At 45.0% G+C, this 20,784-nt stretch overlaps 1 protein-coding gene across 1 annotated transcript in view; it reads left to right on the top strand.

Moving 5' to 3' along the window:
- Positions 1-1,993: 1,993 nt before the first annotated feature.
- The window catches only part of RNF150 (ring finger protein 150), a 136,931-nt gene continuing 118,140 nt past the window's right edge, over positions 1,994-20,784 (top strand). The window contains exon 1 of the mRNA XM_009896760.2: positions 1,994-2,667. Coding sequence (XP_009895062.2) covers positions 2,202-2,667 — 466 coding nt within the window. The 5' untranslated portion in view covers positions 1,994-2,201. The remainder of the gene's footprint in view (positions 2,668-20,784) is intronic.

Raw genomic sequence — 20,784 nt, 5'->3', positions numbered from 1 at the left:
CAATAGGTGACACATGTAATGAGCAGGCCACATATCATTGAACAACACCTCTTATGGCCATGGCTGTGTGACTTTACTTACCACACTGATCACCTCCTCAGTAAAACATGAGTCATGTTTGGCAGGCCACTTCCCATGGAAACAAAATTCATCCATACAATGGATTTTTTTTTTCTGGTCTCTTCTTTTCCTTGGAGCTGGTTAACATTAGTCTAACCAGTCTGTAACTACCTGGTTACCCAAATTAGTTTTTCTGGATCTCACCAGGACACTGAATGCTCAGTCTTTCAAGATTTCCCTGTTATGGCAAGATTTACTTGAAGCAGTGTCAAAGAGCTGGTTATTCTCTCCACTCTCCCACCCACTCTTTGGGGAGTCATGTGTGCCATTTTTCCAGGTCTGATGGGTTTTTAGATGTTCTTAGGAGGTACCTCTTAAGCTCTCTCTCTTCTTTTTTTTTAACATCTATTCTAATAATATTTTTGACTCTGCCAAGTACACAAATGCTTTATAGCCCAGAGCAATTCCAGGCATGGATGCTCCCCTCACGGCTTTCCTTCCCTTATGAAATCTCCACACTTTCTAATTAATGTCAATTGCCATCCTGCCTTTGTCTCCCAGTATTAGTTCTACATGGTAAGCTTTTCTTCTCATTTACTGACTCCATTTCTCCAGGAATGGGTTTGTCAAGGAACGTTATCCTCTTTGCTTGATGGTGGGCTTCTTGGCTACCCCCAGTATTGCCCTGAAAACTTCTCTGTTTTATTCCCCTAGCTGCCTTCACAGGGTTGTTTTTTTTTTACCAAACCAAATTTTTTTTCAGCTTTGGAGAAGTAACTTTCTCAAAGAAGCATGGGTGTGTGCAAAACCTGGTTAAGGCTGTCAGTGGCAGCTGTGAGCAGAAACTGGAAAGAGGCGAATACTGCTGCTCGTGAGATACTCAGGTGTCTCCTCTTAAGTGCAAGAGAATGGTGCTTCTAGCAGCAGGTGTTAGAAATGAGGAGAATAAGCCAGGTGATACCTATTAATCTTGTGAGACATTTCTGCTACTGGAGGTATTTTAAAAGCATGTAGATGTGGTGCTTAGGGACATGATTTAGTGGTAGGCTTGGCTGTGCTAATGGTTAGACTCACATGATCTTAAAGGTCTTTTCCAGTGGTTCTGTGATTCTATGACGCTAATGGGAAAGCAGAATTTTTGCTTGTCACTTGCACTAGGATAAATAAGCATAATCAGTTGTGTTTTAACCCTTTTGAAAGGTGTTCTTTTAGTGCTTTATACATTTTAAGAAATCCCCAGATCTGGGCTTTTCCTGAGCCAGAAACGAAGCTGTTCTTTTCTGTCAATTTCCATGGCGTTCGAGTGTTCCCTGAGAACAGCTCTGCTCTTCTCGCAGGTTTCACCTTGGAGGGTCGCTGTGTTCCTGTCAGTTTCACCCCCGGGTTTGGTACTGTCAGCATCAGTCAGAAATTCGTAGTAAGAAATTTACTAGGTTTGTGTTCTCGAGCTTGACAGCCTCTCCCTCCCAGCCCTGTGCCACATGATGCATTTCTCCTTTTTTAACTTTCTGCAGCAGAAAGAAGAAATAAATCAAAGTTAAATTCTCCACTGGCTGCGCGATCCGGGGCTCTGCTCTCTCCGGGGACAGCCGGCTCTTGGCCCCGTCCCCAGCAGCCGCGGCGGGGCTGACGCGGGCCCCGGCGGCTCCCCCCGCACCGGCGCCGCTCTGCCGGCAGATGGCGCCGCCGCGCCGCCCGCGCCTCCCGCACCCGGCGGCCCCCGCCCGCACCCCGGGCCCGGAGAGGGAGCAGCGGCGGTGGCAGGCGTGTGTGCGTGTGCAACATCCCCCACCTCCGCCTCCGTGCCGGCCCGACCCGCGTCGACCGCGTTACTAGCGGCGGGCGAGAGAGGGGCAGGAGCAAGCAAAGGCGGCGGAGAGTCGAAGGGGGGTGGGGGTCGGGGGGGGGGGGGGGGGGGGGGAGAGGGCGGAGACGGGGCTAGCCCGAGGAAATCAAACGGCCCCGCCATGAATTAAGCAGCGGGCTGCAGAGGGGAGGGCCCCCTCCCTCCCCCGCACGGCGCCCGGCGCGATCAGCGCCGCCCCGCACCGGAGCCGCCTGCTCGGGGCGCGCCAGCCGCGCACGCACACACAGAGACAGGCGGCGGGGGCGGGTCGGCCGGGGTGGGGGGGCCCCGGCAGATGAAGATGGCAATGTCTGTGATCCAAGCGTGCCGCAGCCTGGCTCTCTCAACATGGCTGCTGTCCTTTTGTTTTGTGCATCTGCTGTGCCTGGACTTCACCGTGGCCGAAAAGGAGGAGTGGTACACGGCCTTCGTCAACATCACCTACGCCGACCCGGCGGCCGGCAGCGCCGAGCTCCGCAGCGAGAAGAGCGAGTGCGGGCGTTACGGCGAGCAGTCGCCCAAGCAGGACGCCCGCGGGCAGGTGGCCCTCTCCGCCTCGCCCGTCGACCGCTACGCCTGCGACCCTGGCACCCGTTTTAACGCCCCGGCGCCGGGCAAGAGCTGGGTGGCCCTCATCCCGCGGGGCAACTGCACCTACAAGGACAAGATCCGCCACGCCGCCGCCCAGAACGCCTCCGCCGTGGTCATCTACAACGTGGGCTCCAGCAACGCCAACGAGACCATCACCATGCCCCACGCAGGTGAGCTTCGGCACCCTGCCTGCAGCTCGAGGCTGTGCTGGGTGGACGGACGGGGCCCGCTTTCCCATGCGTGGCAAGCCCGCCCAGCCATTCCGCACCCTTGAGGGGTGCTGGGGACGAGGTGTCCTCGCACCTCCTGGCAGGGAGCAAGGTGGGCTGCGGGCCCGGCAGGGCACGCATACCTATCCCGGAGACCGTGGAGCATCTCTCTGTGGTGCCATGGCAAAGGATGGATGTGCTTCTGGCAGCACTGCACGCTGGTGTTCCAGGGGTGAAAAGTTTGGGAGATGGAAAGTTTGGGTCTAGTTGGAGGGATGGGTGGGACGCTGAGCCCACCTCGGCGAAGCAATGTTACGTATGTTGTGTGCTCAGGACCCTCTAGCAGGTGTTGTATGGGATCAGGCGTGATTGAGACCTTTCTCCTTGAGAAGTGCAGTGTCTATGATGCAGGCTTCTCAGGACGTGCAGTCAAGTAGGGAACACGGTGTCCGCTGTCTTGTGATAGTGTAAAAGTTGTGGGATCGGCTGGGAATGCAGAGTATCTGATTTAGTGAGAACAGGAGAGATTTTGTCCAGGACTGAAATGGGAGGGGTCACTCCCAGGTGAACAGAGCGCTCCGATAGAGTTGTGCTTGCAAGTGTCAGCACATGGGCGCTCCGGTCCCAACATGTGCTTGTCAACTAGAACGCCGGAGACATTCAGGCTCAGAAACAACCCAAACCTCACGTTTTGCCCCCAAAAAACCCTCTGGGTTTGTACCAGTGTTTGATCTGAAATGTTTCCAAACAGATTATCAGATGTATATATTTAGGGATGGTGATTTCTGCCAGGGGTCACTGGGCTTGTATACCAGCAGCCTATGGCACGGAGACTAAAATGCCACCTATTGTGAAATCTCAGTTTGGTTTGCCTCCAGTAACTAATCACGGCCAGCTGTTTCATGCCAGTTGAATTTTAGCAGAGTTAGGGGGAAATTGAAACAGAGGCTGCAAACCAGGACATTATTCTAATGACATTTTAAATTTTCACATTGAACTAGCTAGCGTGGATGTGCCCCAAAACAATTGGTTGCCTACCTGTAGTACTGCTAATGCAGAGGGTAGTGCTTTTGGAGCTTTTGGTGCTTCCTGTGTGCAGCCTCTTTAAGAGACTAACCATTTCTTAGAGCAAATTGATGTTTCATTGGTCCATGGGTAGAAGATGGGGGTTTGTTAGTGTTTTACATTAATTTTGTGGGACAAGCAACTCATAACCTCTTGAGCTTCTTAAAACTGTGCATTATAACCTGCACATGGTTTAGCAGCTGTTCAGATTATACTGCTTGGTACTTTAAGCATCACAGCTTATATCCTAAGCACTATAAAGTAGTAGGAGCTTGCCATACTGAGGCACCCTTCAAGTAAAGCTCAGGCTGTTTGAAAGCTCAGGATGCATCGCTTGTTCTTGTCTAGTGAGTTTCTCCGAAGCTGCCAACATGTTGGATCAATTAATGGCTTGCCTGTTCTTAAAGTATGCACTAAGCTGGTTTCCCACACAAGTGGTGTTTTATTAAGAAACAGTGGGAGTAAAAAATGAGTCTAACCTTTTAAAATGTTAGAGCTTTTGTTTGTTTTAAAGTCTAAAATGAAGCAAGCAGGGACTCTTTCTTACTGCAAGTGGCCTCAGCTTTAAAAATCCAAACACTGTATCACTTATCTTGGGAGCAGCTTCTTTTATGTCATATGACTCCTTAGGGTTTATTCTGAGAATCCTTTTTGAGCACTGAATTGATACCCAGCAGTGTGATTGTACAGCACCAGAGGCTGAAATGAAAGGAAGCTTGCAGAAAATAATCTGGACTTGTTGAATTCGGTCAGTGAGACCAAAGGGCTTTGCTGATTGATTGTGGGAGGTTGTATTCGTTTTTTTTGTTCTGAGAACTGGTTGTTGGTCTTACCTTAGGGAAAATCTGCTCTCTAAGGAGTTTTAGACCATGAGTTTCCTGGAACAGGAGCAAAAAAAATTATTCTTAAACAACATTTAACAAGCCAGCAGGGATTTAGAACTGGCTTTTTCTGTGCTCTTCTTCTTGTACCACCTTTACGTGGGACTAAGTGAATGTACAGGCTGTGTAAAATTATCTGACTTGCAGCCTTTGGCACTTGCTTGGTCCCAGTCTAAATGATAGCATAAGCTTCAAGGGAAGAATGAATCAGGTTCTTGGTTTCTGAGTTCAGCAGCATCTGCGGTGCTCTGCCCACGCCAAATCCTAGAGTGGGAAGAAGAAAATTCCATTCTGGAAAATACTTGGGGGGTGGGAGGGGAGGGTGAAATATGACCTAAAAAGCAGTTTAAAAGTCAAAAGGAATATGATGTTACTCTCTCTCTTTAATGTTTATCCTCCCACAGATTTTTTTTTTTGGGGGGGGGGGGAGGGGGGTGGGTTCATATAAGCTTAAATAATCTTTCTGTACAGAAAGCAGTATATCCTGTTGCATAACGTGGCTTATGCCCTGACTGAAGAACTATTGCTCCTAAGAGAGATGTTTTTCCTTATGTTCTCTTCTGTATGCTTTGCCTTCTTTGTCGTTTTATCTTGCTGTGCTGCTGCTGCTCCTCTCACCCCACCTCTCATTTCGTCTCTACCCTTGTGCTTCATTCCCCCTCTTGACTGCATTACTGTGCTATTTGCCCTTGCCACTTTCTTCCCAAAGCTCGCTCTTTCTGCTGCCAAAGATCTTACCTCACAGCTGTATGTTCGGTTACGCTGCCTGTTTTCTGCTGCAGCGTGTGCCAATGACCCTTTGCTGACATGATGCCTCCTGATTTTAAAATCTGTGGGCAGCTGTAGCAAAATACCAGCCTGGAATTTGAAGGGGAATTCGTAGAGCACCTCCTCCTCTCCCCACCACACTGGGATAATGTTGTATTGAAGCTTGTTGTGGAAAACTTCAAATACAGCTATCCAGGATTTATTTACAGCGCACCAGGCAAACCAATTTGCCCCAGTTCAGTCACTGTACTGAAAGCCTTTGCTTTCAGGGAGCTTGCACTTAGGTCACTGCTTGCACATCCAGAAGAGTGAGGTAGAGTGCTGACATCTGTGTTCAGAGGGAATGCAGAGCTCTGTGAGTCTCATGCTAGGACCCACTTAGCTTTTGCATCGTCTGCTACAGCTCTGCAAACTGGCTTCCTTGTTTTGTTTTATTGTTTTGGCTTGAAATATGGTATAGGAGCTGTGAGGATAACTTCTGCTTTTTGACTAAGTAGATTTTAGCCAGAGAAGGAACAATTGCATCCAGAATTTCTGCTTCAGTTGCTTTTTATTTCTCTTAAATCAACTTTCCTAGTAGAAAAGTACCCTAATAATATAGAGGATGTTCTTTGTCCTTCAGAATAATAATCCATGGTGTTGGTTAGGGCTCCTGAATGGCATTTTTTTCTTTTTCAGACCAAATTATCTGTTATTTAGGTTTGAAAAGGCTCTAGTTGCTTTGTCTGCACTCAATAACATAGTATTACTTGGAAGCAGTCTCACTACCTGTTGCAGTGCATCCTAACACTTCTTCTGAGCTCTGAATAGATACAGTATGGGAACCTTCCAGATGATTCAGAATGAGGACTTCCTGGTCTCCAGCTCTGGTTTAAGGGAACCTAGGCTCACCACATCTCACTTGGGCACCTGTGGCTAGGGAGGGTTGTTAACTGTGGCTATGCATGATTCATATGCAGGCAGAAGTCAGATCTTCAGTGTTCAATACGGTTTGTAACATCCAGTTTGAATTCTGGGGTGCATCAGGATATCTCACATGAAATAAATTGCATCCCAGGTGTTTTGCCCCAGAAGCACATGGAGTCAGGCAGGTTTGCATTCCCCATGGTCTGCTTTCCCAGTGCATGCCATCACAAATCTCAAGTCACTTGCTGTGCATATCACAGCCTGTTTGCAATGACAGGCAGGTGCCTCAGCTTTTGTAATGGCTTCTGCACACTGGCAGCAACTGCCAACTCTGTCTATGAGACCTGGATCTCATAGGTGGTCTAAAATGGCTCTGACTTCTTCCCTCCCTCTTTGACCCTCAAGTACAGCATGTGTGCTCCAGCTGGCATGAGGAGAGAGTGTCCAGCCCACTGCCAAACCAGGTGTGTCCCTCCACACCTGCTGTGAATTTGGCCAGCCTTGTGCACATGCAGTTCAGTAGCAGCTTTTTCCCTTGTACTCAGATTTTGTTTTGTTCCAGCATCATTCTCACCTTTTACATTTTATAAGCTGCCTTGGTAGTAGTTTTGGCTTTGGGCACCCCTGTAGATTTGTACAGATTTGCAAATTAAACATTGAAGTTGAGAATTTCTCCCTTTACAGACTTAATTCACTACCGTTGCTGCATTTGTTCCTTCACTAAAACAACTGTTTTCCTAAATTTTTGTTGGATTCTAATAAGGGAAATGTGCTGACAGCATGCACACTGCATTTACATATGGATGAGAGGGAATTAATCAAAGATTGGAGATTTCAGGCTTCTGGGGACTGCTACAATTATTTTCTGTTCCAGGCACCCAGGATTCATTCCTAACCAACTCAGGGAGGGAGAGAGATGGAGATCAATGCATCTCTGAGCCTTTTCCATAGTGAAACTGAGGCATAGCTGGAGTGTGCTGCCATCCTTGGGAACTCAGATGGGCTCCTGGATCCATCAGATGGGCTCCTGGATCCATCACATAGGCCTGGATTTCAATAGTTCTAGCAAATCTGGTTCTCTGTATTTATCAAAATCAAGGGTTTATGACCTGGGCTAGAGCCAGCAGCAGTGCCAACAAGCTGCAGTTGCTGAGGGCCACACTTTCTCCTAGTTCTGCTGTGGTCCATTGCTAGACTTCTCTACTACAGGTGTGTTTGATTCTGCCGAGTGTAGGGGGTGTAGGCTTTGGGTTGTTAGGTACCTGGTTTAGCTTTAACTGAATTAAAAGAGATTAATTTGACCTACAAGCACTAGAGCAACGAAATAATCTTGGTCTCCAGTACTAAATGGGACAGCCACTTCAGTGCTGGGGTGCTGAGTTTTGTCATTAGATGATACCTTTTTTTGCCTTGTTGAATCTCGCAGCTTCTTTCAACCTCACAGCTGGGCTTGTGTGTCTCCTCCTGAGCCCATTGCAGTCTGTGGAAAGACAGTGAGTCCACTGAGCTTTGGATCAAGCTATGAGGTACAGCCTTCCCTACAAAGCAGTGAAGTATTGATTTATTGAAGATTGCATTGATCTTCCAAGCTTACTGATTGCAAAAGCAGTTAGATTTTTTTCATGCCCTTTAGTTATCTGCAGCATTTGTTTGCAACAATACTCATACAAGTGCTGTCTTCAGATCTCTGCAGTAAGAAGTGACACAGCAAGAAGATCTTGCTCAGAAGCAAATCTGTATCAGCACTGAATCTGGTTGCTGCCTCTTAATCTGGAGCACCTGCTCTTGATACACTGTCCTTAAGAGAATGGCTTGCTTTTGATAATGCTTGTTCTAGTGCCATTGGTGTTTTGGCTTTAAAATGGTTTGTGTTAGCTCGGGTTGTTAGAATGCCATGGGAGTCTGTGGCTAATGTGTCAATTTGGTTGTAGCTCACTAATTCATGCAGATCTATTTCTGTGCTGCTCCCTTCATGGTACGTCACAGGGCATGGGAACATTTTGAGGACAAGGGGACAGGGGAGAGAAACCTACAGTTAATTCAGTGTTGGAACTTTAAGAGTCTCTGTTCCTGGTAGAAGAAGAGGGCATTTCTCTGCTGTTCTCGCGTAAGCCCAGGACTAAAAGAACCCATTATTTTGTCCCACTTGTTTGATAGAGTTCATAGTGCATTGTCATGTGAGATGGATGAGCTTCAAGTGACCTCTGCCTCCTTACACCACGAGCCAGGCTGATGAAGAGTTAGATCTTTATGAAGGGATAGCCCAACAACTTCTCCACTTCCCAATAAATTCTGCATAGCTAACCTGCACAGAAACAGCATTCATTGCAAGACAAGCCCTGCTTCTGCCCTTTCAGTTGGATTTGAGTGCTAGTTACTTGATGACTTCTTTGGTGCAGAAGAATGAACAATACAATCATTGACTCATAGAAATCAGATATGGAAAAGACTGGGTAGTCCATGCAACCTCTCACCTTACTGATGTGGGACTGCTTCCTACAGTCTTACCTTCTCCTACCCTCACAGTGCTTTTTGCTTAGCATCTTGCAGAGGAAGGGATCTTGGGGTGCTTCAGAACCAAATGCAGTCTGTGTAAGCAGCAGAATTGTCATGAAGCTGGGAGGATATTAAATAACATTTAATTCTTATAACTTCCACAAATTCATCTTGGCAGAGGCATATCTGCTGAAGGATAAGGTTTAAAGCCATCTGTATCCATAGATAAAATATTTTGTAACTGATGATGCCCAAGCAGGGTTTACTCTACTGCATCTTGATGCCATAGTGGGATGTGACCCAGGGCTGCATTAGTGCCCTGCTCTCTCCTCATTTCACTCTGCTAGTTTTGGTTTCTCTGAAGAGGAATCTAGATAGAAAGGCCACGTGTCAGCCACTACACTGTTTGATGAGATCCTGAGTGTGGATGAGGAAGCCTTACATGTTCCTGGGTACATTTTGGTGTAGTACCTCAGAAGGTAATTTTGTGAAGAGCTACAATTTCTGTTACCTCAAGGAGAAAACCAAAATCACTTGGGTGAAAACTCAAATTGTGAAATTCATTGGATTAAACTTACCAGATTTGTATCTACTGTCTGACTCACTGCCCTTATTGGTGGATGCCAAGATTCAAGAAACCTACAAGTTTGCCTGTGGTTTTGCTGTGAACTGAAGCTCTCCAGTAACAGGCTTACTGTTCTTCAGTGCATTTTGTGCCCCACTTTGAAGTAATCCTTGAGCCAGGATAGGTTAAAAATTACTGATTTTAGGAGAATTTACCACCCTGGTGGAAACAATGACTTCTGGTTCAAAAATGTATGAGTGGAAAGACCTCTTCTTTCACCATCTAGTAGATGGATAAAGGTTGTAAAGATTGTTTTGCTTGTGAAACAACAGTACTCTGCAGCTGTCTTTTACAAGAGAGCTTTAAGGCTGCTTTTTAATAGATTAGTTGGGATAAACCTTAGAAAACTGAACTGAGAACTGAAGGAGATGATGAAAAGATTAACCAGTTTGTTTTATTGCTGCTCTCTATCTGAATATGAAAAGCTAGCATCCTGAATTCTTAGGTACTTATAGATATAATAGCCTATTCAAATAATTGTTCATTTCTTTGCCCTCTCAAGAGTGGTTTATAAAAAACATCAATGAAGTGAAGTGCCTGTTCATTTGCTTCTGACAGTATAATCATAGTGATAGTCAAATATACCTAAGGGTCTGTCAGAGTTTCAGTCTCAAATTTCATGTGTTTAACTGTTTGTGCATGTAATATCCCCTGCAGTAAATTGGAAGGGTAGCCCTTTTTTTTTTTTTAACCACCTTTTCAGTTTGAGGCAAAGTTAGAAGGGGGGGTGGGGGGAAATGCTGGGCATTTTAGTTCCCAAAGCACAGCAGTGTAAATTGCAGCCCTGTAACTTCATGGAGTCCTGGTTTGAGTTTATTATGTGGACCCCTTCAACAGGAATGCAAACATCATATTTGCATAGGAATGTAGTTCCTCCAGGGCTATATGGAATAGGATGAGTTGGCAAGTGCTCCCTTGTGCCACACACTTAATGAGACATAGCTTTTAAAAATTAATTTATATTCCATGGCGTCTCGAAGCCTTTGTCATGAGAGAGGACCCCTGGCACTGGGGTGCTCCATAACAAAGCAGTTCCTCACTGTGCACTGTTCTACCAAGACAGTCCCCTACTACTGACATAGTTATCTATGAACCATCCTCATATGTCCCTGAACATTGGCTTAATTATACAGGAGATTATTCTTCCTCATAATTTGTTCCATACCTTGGGCCTCCTCCCTTTTCATATGCTCTTTGGTTGGCCTTTTACTGTTCAAATCTCTCCTTAGAAGGCATCTCTTTTTGCAAGTCATTGTAAGAGCACCTCACTAGATAATATACCTACTGTAAAGAGAATTATGTATCCAATTAATCTCTGACTTCCAGCTTCATAAATCACACATCATTAAACCATGCTCTTCTCTTTATTGCTTCATCTTGCAGTCCTTGTCAAAAAATCCATTTCCAGCACAGTCACTGTTGTATTGTGTGGAACGTGTCTGACATCACAGAGCAGCGCCAGGGATATACTCAAGAGCCTAGTGAGAAAATCCATCTTTAGTTAACATATATGTCTAATGTTGAGCTGTCAAATGTGTCAACACTAGTTGAGTATGTGCTGTGGGTTGGCCAAGTTCAGGCCCAGATCAATAACCTGTTGTGTGGTTCTGTTGTTTTGCTTAAATTGATTTGTGGAGCACTTGAGAAGTGTTTACACCTGGTTGTTACTGTCACACTAGCAAGAGCAATTCCAGTTCCTAATGATCAAAGCTCTGGGTGTCTAACAAGTTTCACTACAAAAGATTTCTTGGATTTTCCAATGATGCAGGAGTATCAGTATCTGATAAGTATCAGTATCAGATAAGATCTCTCTGGGTTTCCATCCCCTGTTCCTAGCTACGATGTTAGAAAATGTTAGTGTTCTCCTTTTCCATGTCAGTATTTTCTGTTGGAAGACAGAAGTATATTTTTGCTTTTCCTTTGCCCTTTCAGAAGTCTCTGCATTAGAGAATCTTAACTCTTTGGTTATATTTCTGGGGCATGTCTGTGTTGGTCTTCAGAAGAAGATTATCTTTAAAACAGAAGAGTGTGATGCTGCAGTCTCTCTCTCTCATGATTGCTTCTTATGCTTGTACAGAATGCACTTTCCCCTCTTGAATCTCTTTAAGCTTTTATTATGCACTCAGTGTCTCCTAGTTTTACCTGCCAGTATCACGTTCCTCGATTGAGGCAGCTTTCACAAAACTCTCTGATCTCCCTGCCTGGTCTTTATATGTCCATGTGTTTGAAGTCCCATCTGGTTGTCCATGAAATTCTTACCTTTACTGAACACGGTATCAAGACTTTTCACGGTGGAAAACGACAAGCTGAGTAAAATCCATTATGTCTTGTTAATATATCCCCTTTGATGTCTTTCTCTTGCCTTCCTTCTCCTTCAATCTTCTCTCCCTTTCATTTTCTACCTTTTTTTTTTTTTGGCAGGGGGATATCATTTATTTACTTTCCACTCTTGCAGTAAGTCTTTCCCTCAGACTTCTTACCTTTTTCTTCCCCCTCTGTCTTGTCTTTGTATGTGATCTGCACCTATTTTTCATCTCTTCTAGGCTTCCCCCCCCCTTTCTCCCCACCTCTCCCCAGGTTGACAAAAATAGACGAAGGCTGTTGCTTTAAATACAGAGCTGGCTGTAAGGGGAAGCAGAGCAGGATTATGTCCTTTTGGTTACTTTTCCTTTGCAGCTGACTCAGGGTTTAAAGAGCATCTGCTGTCTGCTGCTCAGGGTCAGCTGGGAGGAGTGGGACAGCAGCAATCAGGGCGCACGGCCATGCCGTTTGTGTACAGAAGGCTGCCAGTCGGGCACAGCACATTTGCTATGTATAGAATGGCTTTGTGCTGAACACTCCTAAGCCTTTTTCATGAATTCTTAAAAGACTAAATTATGGTCCCCTCTATGGAAAGAGGCAGATCCCGTGCTTTCATGCTTTTCCAGAAGAAGATTAAGATTTCCCTGCTGAATGCTAGGAAAACGGACCAGGAGTTTGTACATCAAAACTGGTTTACTTCAGTAGTGAAACAGATTTCCCCCAAAACACTGTTTTGGAAAGTTTTTGCTCTCAAGAAAAGATCTTACAAGTTCAAAGTTTGAATAAAGATTTTTATTTCAGTAAATAATTAATGTCTCAGAATGTCAGGTTCAAAGCAGTTTGGTTTCCCTTTCCTTTTTTGATGATGTATTACTTTTTAATCATCTTCTATTACCTTTAGACACTGGCTCCACCCCAGGGCCTAGACCTGACTTCTTCCCTCTGCAAACATGACACTTCTCCAGGAATCAGTGCATGCATTTGATTACAAATATTATCTAGAGGCACTGAACTCAGATTTGCAGTGCTGAGTTTCTTTTCCCTATGTCAGTGTGCCAGCATCTTTCTATCTTCCTATAGTGCAGTCCCTACACTAGAAGGTATTTGGCCCCTGCTGTGTGTGTATATATCATTACCAGCAGGCTAGACATGACTTTAGCACTGTCTCTAGATACACAAGGGAATGGTGCTTGCTATGAGATAAAGATAGTTGTCAGTGGAAGTGAGACAGATTGAGGGTTGTAGTAAGATGCAATTTCCTAAATGGTTGCCCATGACTTAATGTTATTTGAATGGGCTTGGATAGCTCTGTAAAAGTCCCACCCTGAAAACTTACCCCATTCTCTGTAAATATTGTGGTAGTATGTGTGCAAGGAAGATTAGAGAAGGTGATCATGGTAGTTCTTTAGGGGTTCAGGGTTGTACACTTCTGGAACTACCACACAGCTCTTTTCCACACTTGGAGACTGTCAAAACAGCTCTGTCAGTCTGCACATGGGCAGAAGCGAACCCTATGGCCTGAAGCATCAGCTTTTCAAGGTCAAATCTCTGCATAGCATTCCTTTATCACCTGGAAAGTACTTAGCTGGGTGACAATGATGAACCAGTTTATTTCTGTGTGATTTATAGAAGAGGAAGCTGCAAGTAAACTCACTTGCATGAAAAACAGTCTAAGCAACTTAAATGTTTCTGTGTCTGAAGACAGCCGACATTTGTAGAGAGCTACCTGTGAGCCTCCACAAAACAAGCATGTCTGGACCATCAGTCTCATGTTGTAAAAGTAGTTGAAAGCCTTCCTTTTCCAAAACTTTCATTTAGATATTGAATACCAGCACAAGGGAATATCATCATTAAATAGAACCCAAGATAGCAAAGGTATCACAGGGTGGGGTGAAATACTTCAAAAAGCAGTGGTACTGTCATTGACTCTGCCAGAGAAATGGCTAAAATGGCCACTAGATGGAAGGGAACCAGAATCCTGGAGAAGCAAATTCATATTGGTGGGAAAATGATAACCGTGGGAGTAGCTTCTGACCCCTGTGGCATTATCACTGGGGAGGTATTCTCTCTGAGTCTGTGAAACTTACTTGGCTATATCTTAATCCCCATTTAATTTCTGTGCTCCCTCATCTCACTGATATCCATTGCCATGACCTTTGACATTTTGTTTGCTGCCTCGTTGCTGTTTGTTCCAGCCCTTCCTTGCTGCCTTTACAGGTGGTGGGAACATTCCCTGAGATGATGAGGATCTTGGTCACCTTGTGCTCAGGTTTGAGTTTGTGCTGTGTGCATTTTTTAGTTGTGTTTAGCAGTCTTGCATGTTACTTGTGGTTGGAGCACGGGGGATTGCATCGCTCACAGCATACTGCCCAAGTGAATCCATAGGCGAGTTAGAGAAGGCTGCCAACAGCTTAACTGCATGGGAAGCTAATGAGCTATGTCTAAGGCAGTCAGGATCCTCTAGTGTATATTGATTCTGCAGAGAGATCATCTGTCCTTTTCACTCCCCTGGCCTGCTAACTCCTGCTTAAGAAACTACAAAGGAAAAATGAACTTTTCTATGTTGTTTGGGGTTTTTTTCCCCCCTCTGGAGACATTAGCTTTTCTTTATCTAAGTCCCAGATCACTGAGGGTTTTTAGGTTCTTTTGCTTTCTCTATTTAGTTTTTTTTTTCTGCCCTAGTCTACTGACCAGAATTTCTTGAGACACAGTTTATGAGAGACCATAGCCTATTTGTAAGAAAAAAAAATGACTGTATAACTGTTGTTGGGTTTTTTTTTTCCCCCTGACTTTATAATTGCTAATGGTTGGTAGTTAAAGGAAGATTTTTGGTATCAGAGAGCTGATATTATCCAGTTTCTAAATATGCATGACCTATCACTTCTTCCCTCAATAATTAAAGGCTTCCTTCCCATTAATTTATACAACCATTTTTCTACTGTTAGACATGAAAAATAACAAAGCAAAGCACTGAATTTTTAGCATAGAGTATCATCTATTGATTGTCTTGTACATTTGATGTGTGGAATCTCTTCTTAGTTCTCAACCAATGCTGTGTGGAGTCAGCAGAGTGATTGCTGTTGGTCTTTTCTGGACAATTTCTTTTGCTTCCATTCCAGAAATATTTTTCACTGATGCAAAGATAACTCTGGTAGTTTTACCACAAAGCTGTTGTCTTTGGCTCTGACTAAACAAATCTGTTGTGGATTAGCCTGCAAAACAGGAGCTATTGTCCATATGTAAAGCAATAGACCATTTGGTAGTAATGACAGCAGGGAGGCAAATGTAGCTGTCTCTCACCTAGACCAATACAGCAACTCCTAAAACCTCTTTCTTGCAGGTGAGACTGGTATTTAAAAATCACTCCTTCCATTACCAACATAGTGATTTTGCTGTCATATACTCACTGGTAGGTATTTCAAATTTCAGGTTAGACATTTATTTCTCATGTCTGCATTACATTAAGGTAATTGGGAGAAAGCTTCATGTGCCAGTTTGCGGTGGTGTTTGCACAAATGGTTATAGTTAAGCTGATACTCAGTTCCTGCTAAGAGTGGGCCAGAAGTTGAGCACTGACTGAATGTGGTTGAAAATGGTTTTAGGTTAGAAAATGCCATCTGAAAGAGGTAGAAGTGTCTCATGCAGTCCAGAGGTTTATTGTGTAGCACTGTGAATCACAGAATCACCAAGGTTGGAAGAGACCTAATAGTCCAAGGTCCTTCATAATAAGGCACTTGAAATTGTAAACACAAGATATAAACTTTCTATAGCTGATAAAACAGTTGCTTTGTAAATACCTATTAAAAGAGATGCTTTAATTATTTTATGTTTCCCCACATAGACTGACTTCTGCTTTCTTGGTTATCAAGCGTGTCTGCATCACAGTAAGATGCAAAGTACTTCTCTCACCTTCTAGTGAACACTGTTCCTCTTCTATCTGAGGAAGGTTTGACCACCCAAACCCTTTGAAACCCAGATGCTATCTCTTCTTAACTGTATTTTGTTAGAGGTCTGTTACCAGTGCATGCAGAGGAACAGACAAAGCTGTGAGAAGTGTGGACAGCTGGTTAGTTATTTGCAGATGTCTTAGAGATTTGTATCAACCAGGCAATTGTACTTGCTAGGTGATTTAGAATAGCCATACAGCATTTCTTGCTAATCAGGGAGTTGCCTAATTTAGAAGTGCTTACGTATCTAAGGCATAGCAAATACACAGCACCTCCATACCTTACACCCAGTCGAGTTTGGGAGTAATTATTGCAATGTTTTCCAGATTTGGTTCCAGTTTTGCATCTTTCCTTGTGGCCTTATCAGTTTGTCATCTTCATTTTGCTTTTAGAAATTCAGGAGAGGTTTCCCTGATGTTCCCACTGGCACATACCGATTTTGAACAGAGCTTTCAGCCACTTAGCTGTGGGGGTATGTTGAGAGAATGGGAAACCATAACCAAAGAGGAGGGGAGTGTAAAATGAACAGAGGTTTCTCTGTCTGACATTCCTAACAAGTTAAATGTCTTATTTAGCTGGAGAGATCTGCCTGGAAGAAATACAACACTTATTTTTAATAACCTTTAAGTATGTAAGTGTGCCCCGTGACAGCTGACTTCAAATCACAGTGAGACTTCCCAGGCCAGGCAAATATTAATACCTGGGGTGACTCAGTAGTGCCTGCAGAATCACAGAATTTCAGGGGCTGGAAGGGACCTCAGAAGATCATCCAGTCCAACTGCCCCTGCCAGAGCAGGAGCACCTACACCAGCTTACACAGGAACCCATCCAGGTGAGTTTTGAATATCTCCAGAGAAGAAGACTCCACAACCCCCCTGGGGAGCCCTGTTCCAGTCTCCATCACCCTCACAGTGAAAATTTTTTCCCTCATATTTACATGAAACTTCCTGTGCCTCAACTTCCACTTATTGCCCCTGTCCAGTACTCTGCAAATCTGTACTTATCAGCACAAGCCTCAGACGTCCTCCATGATCTCAGTGTGAATGGACAACAGAAGGATGGTTTGTATCCATTTGTGATTGCTTTGCTTTTCACTGGCCTGGGCCTTAGTTTGCCTTCTCCTCTGTCTCCCACTTTAATAAAATGTCTATAACTATCTAAGGGGTGAGTGTCAAGGTTGAAGTGCTGGTCTCTCTTTGGTGGTGCCCAGTGATAGGATAAGGAACGGTGGGTACAAGCTGGAGCACAGGAGGTTCCACCTCGACATGAGGAGAGCTTTACTGTGAGGGTGACAGAGCCCTGGCACAGGCTGCCCAGAGAGGTTGTGGAGTCTCCTTCTCTGGAGACTTTCCAAACCCACCTGGATATACTCCTCTGTGACCTACTCAAGGTGATCCTGCTCTGGCAAGGGGTTGGACTAGATGATCTCTAAAGGTCCTTTCCAGCCCCTGATGTTCTGTGATTCCGTGAAAACAGAATTGGAATCCATCCATCAGAAAACGATTGCAGGTTGGATTAACTTGAAAATAAACCTGATGTTCATGCTGTTTTCCAAAGGTTGCCTCCACTTGTTGGCAAGAGTATCAGGATCTGGGAGGGCACAATACTCACTTGGCTGGGGGGAAAAGAAAAGAATTATTGCAATTTCGTTCTTTGTTACCCATCTTTAATAATGGCACTGTCCCTGTCACTGAGAGGGATCATGTACACATTTGCATTTGAGCACCCTGAGGCTGTAGCAATGAAGAGATGGTAGCTTTTTCTTGTGGAAGGATGCTGCACTGTGCAGCCTTGGTGTCATGGAAACTGCGAGAACGTATGAAGTTTTAAATAGGGGATGAATTTTAGATGCGTTTCTCTGGCTGCTTTGAAGCAGCACCCAAATGACTTGGCTGCAAAAGTCACAAGAAGTTCACAGGGAGAAAATCATTTTCCAGTAGCAATATCATGGTCTCAATATTTCTTATGTGGGGTATTTGGACTAGACTGGGGCTTTAAACTGACTCTTCCTAAGCTGCGTTTTCTTCCTGCAGGCTGCTTTCAGGTCAGCCCAGATGATGATTTCTGAGCTTCCAAGTTAGCCACCATTTCTTTAAGAGTCTCCCAAGAATCCATTTCATTTATTCATGGTGAGGGTGCCAGAGCACTGCAACAGGCTGCCTAGAGAGGTTGTGAAGTCTCCTTCTTAGCCTGGAGAGGAGGAGGCTCAGGGGAGACCTCATTGCTGTCTACAACTACCTGAAGGGTGGTTGTGGCCAGGAAGGGGTTGGTCTCTTCTCCCAGGCAGCCAGCACCAGAACAAGAGGACACAGTCTCAAGTTGTGGCAGGGGAAGTTCAGGCTCAGGGTGAGGAGAAAGTTCTTCACAGAGTTGTTAGCCATTTGAATGTGCTGCCCAGGGAGGTGATGGGTCACTATCCCTGGAGGTGTTCAAGAGAGGATTGGACATGGCACTTGGTGCCATGGTCCAGTAATCCTGAGGTGTTGGGTGACAGGTTGGACTTGGTGATCTTTGAGGTCTTTTCCAACCTTGGTGATTCTATGATTCTTGTCTGGAGACTTTGAAAAACCTCAGTGCATTCCTGTGTAGCCTACCCTAGGTGATCCTGCTTTGGCAGAAGGGTTGGACTCAATCTCTGGAGGTCCCTTCCAATCTCTAACATTCTGTGATTAGATGATTTACTTTTTTCCTTTTATTTCCTTTTTTTTTTTTTTTAAATGTTAACAACAGAAATGTTTCTGTTAATATCAGAAAACCATCTCATGCAATTCCAACCCCCAAATCTTTCCTTTAGAGCATGGTTGCCAGCAATGCACTTAACTATGCCTTCAGTTAGTAACCTCTGCTTCTAACGTCCTAACCCTGCTGGAGTCACTGCCAAAACCTCATTAGGATTTTGTTGCCAAGTAGTTAAAGCAAGAAAATAAAATATCTGAACTTACTGTATATCTTCTGCTGCCCCCATAGTATTTAACACCTTGTTGCCAGGAACAGCAAAGCCCCGTTCATGGCAGCCCAACAGAAGCGATGCCAGTCCTTCACCAATAATCTTGTTGACGTGTGAGCAGGCTGCCTTTCAGATGAATTACACCCCTCTGTCAGAGTTGAGTAACACAACAGACAGCACCAGGGCTTCAGTAAGGCCATTTAGTAATTGAGTACAATTAAGGGCCAGCCTGAGAGTGCCTTGAAACTGCAGGTATGAACTTGCCTGAGTTCTCCAGCACATTTAATAGACAGTTCACCTGGCCTCAAGTGATGGTATAGATGATGTAGCCAGCATTAGACCTGTGATACAGATAGAAGTTACTGTTCTTACTTTTTGAAGTGCTTGTGAATAGTAGGTCATGCCTTGTGTGGATTTCTGACTGTGGTCTTCAAAACAAACTCTTCTTAAGTCTACTGACAGCTAGAATGTAGTTCTTGCAAGGCTTATGGCTTTTGTGTGAAATGAAGGGAATCAGAGTGGGGGGATGTGGTGGTGTTAGAGCTGTGTTGCAGGAAGAGGCTGAAGAGCTTGGTTTGCAAGATGCACATGCCTGCTAACTTGTTTCCAAGAGCAGGGAGCAGCCAGGCTCACAAGAGCTGCGAGAGATGTTGCTGCCTGACAAAAGTCATAATTGAGATCAGAGCTTCCAAATCTTGAGCAGGTACTGGCTGTGCATACACTGCAAAAAGACCTGCTCTATATTTGGAGGGTGAGAGCAGAATGATTTTCACACCTTTCCTCACTAACTGGTATGCTAAGCAGGAATGGCAATGATGACAGCCTTATCACAGGGGGAATGCTTCGGTGATGGTTGTTAGGAGAATGCTCAGAATTAGTACTTGCAATTTCCAGTGAAGGTGGTTTATACCATCCATCCAGACACCAAATAAAGGAGGACAGGTGTTACAGAAATAGTTACAGAAACAAAGTCTATCCTCATTAAGCCTAGCAGAGGTCACTCCTTACCTATTCCCAATCTGACCAAGTTAGGATGACTTGGGGGTGCTGGTGGACGAGAAGCTCAACAGGAGCTCTCAGTGTGCACTTGCAGCCCGGAAAGCCAATCAGATCCTGGGCTGCAGCAAGAGAAGTGTGGCCAGCAGGGCAAGGGAGGTGATTCTCCCCCTCTGCTCAGCTCTGGTGAGACCCCACCTGGAGTACTGCCTCCAGTTCTGGAGCCCCTATTACAAGAGGGACATGGACATGCTGGAAGGTGTCCAGAGAAGGGCCACAGGGATGATCAGAGGGCTGGAGCACCTCTCCTATGAGGACAGATTGAAAGAGTTGGGGCTGTTCAGTCTGGAGAAGAGAAGGCTCCGAGGTGACCTTATTGTGGCCTTCCAGTATCTGAAGGGGGCTACAAGAAAGCTGGGGAGGGACTTCTCAGGATATCAGCTAGTGATAGGACTAGGGGGAATGGAATGAAGCTGGAGGTGGGGAGATTCAGGCTGGACATGAGGAGGAAGTTCTTCCCCATGAGAGTGGTGAAGCCCTGGAATGGGCTGTCCAGGGAGGTGGTTGAGGCCCCATTCCTGGAGGTGTTTAAGACCGGGCAGGACGAGGCTCTGGCCAGCCTGATCTAGTGTGAGGTGTCCCTGCCCATGGCAGGGGGGTTGGAACTAGAGGATCCCTGTGGTCCCTTCCAACCCTGACTGATACTATGATACTAATACAAGTTGAATTTATTCCACACAGATGGGTAGTTTATAGAGCTTGGAATACGTGGTTGGTGAATTTTTTTGTCTTGTTTTCCTAATGTTCATGGAAGCTGAGGAGACCACAGTGCAGGCACTACCACATGGAGATATCAGTGCCTTTGTCCTAAAATGCATGTTGTGTTCCCAGTGAGGCTGAGCTGTTTTGAGAGCTTGTGGGATTTCCAAAACCACTGCTATGTTAATCTTATTTGGCTTCTATAACATGCCTCAGATCATTCTCTCTTTTCAGGGTTTGATGACAAGATATTGAATGCTGTGATTTGTGCTGCAAATGGTTGATTTTCAGTTTTCACTACACCTTCATTTTGGGACTCTGTGACTGTTCAACTCCTTTGTAAATCTTCAGCAGACCTTATTACAGTGAATCTCTTTGCTCATGGCA

This window comes from Dryobates pubescens, chromosome 24, assembly GCF_014839835.1.
Source record: "Dryobates pubescens isolate bDryPub1 chromosome 24, bDryPub1.pri, whole genome shotgun sequence".
Taxonomy (NCBI): Eukaryota; Metazoa; Chordata; class Aves; order Piciformes; family Picidae; genus Dryobates; species Dryobates pubescens.
The sequence above is the reverse complement of the archived record's forward strand: the minus strand, read 5'-3'. Positions and strand labels throughout refer to the sequence as shown.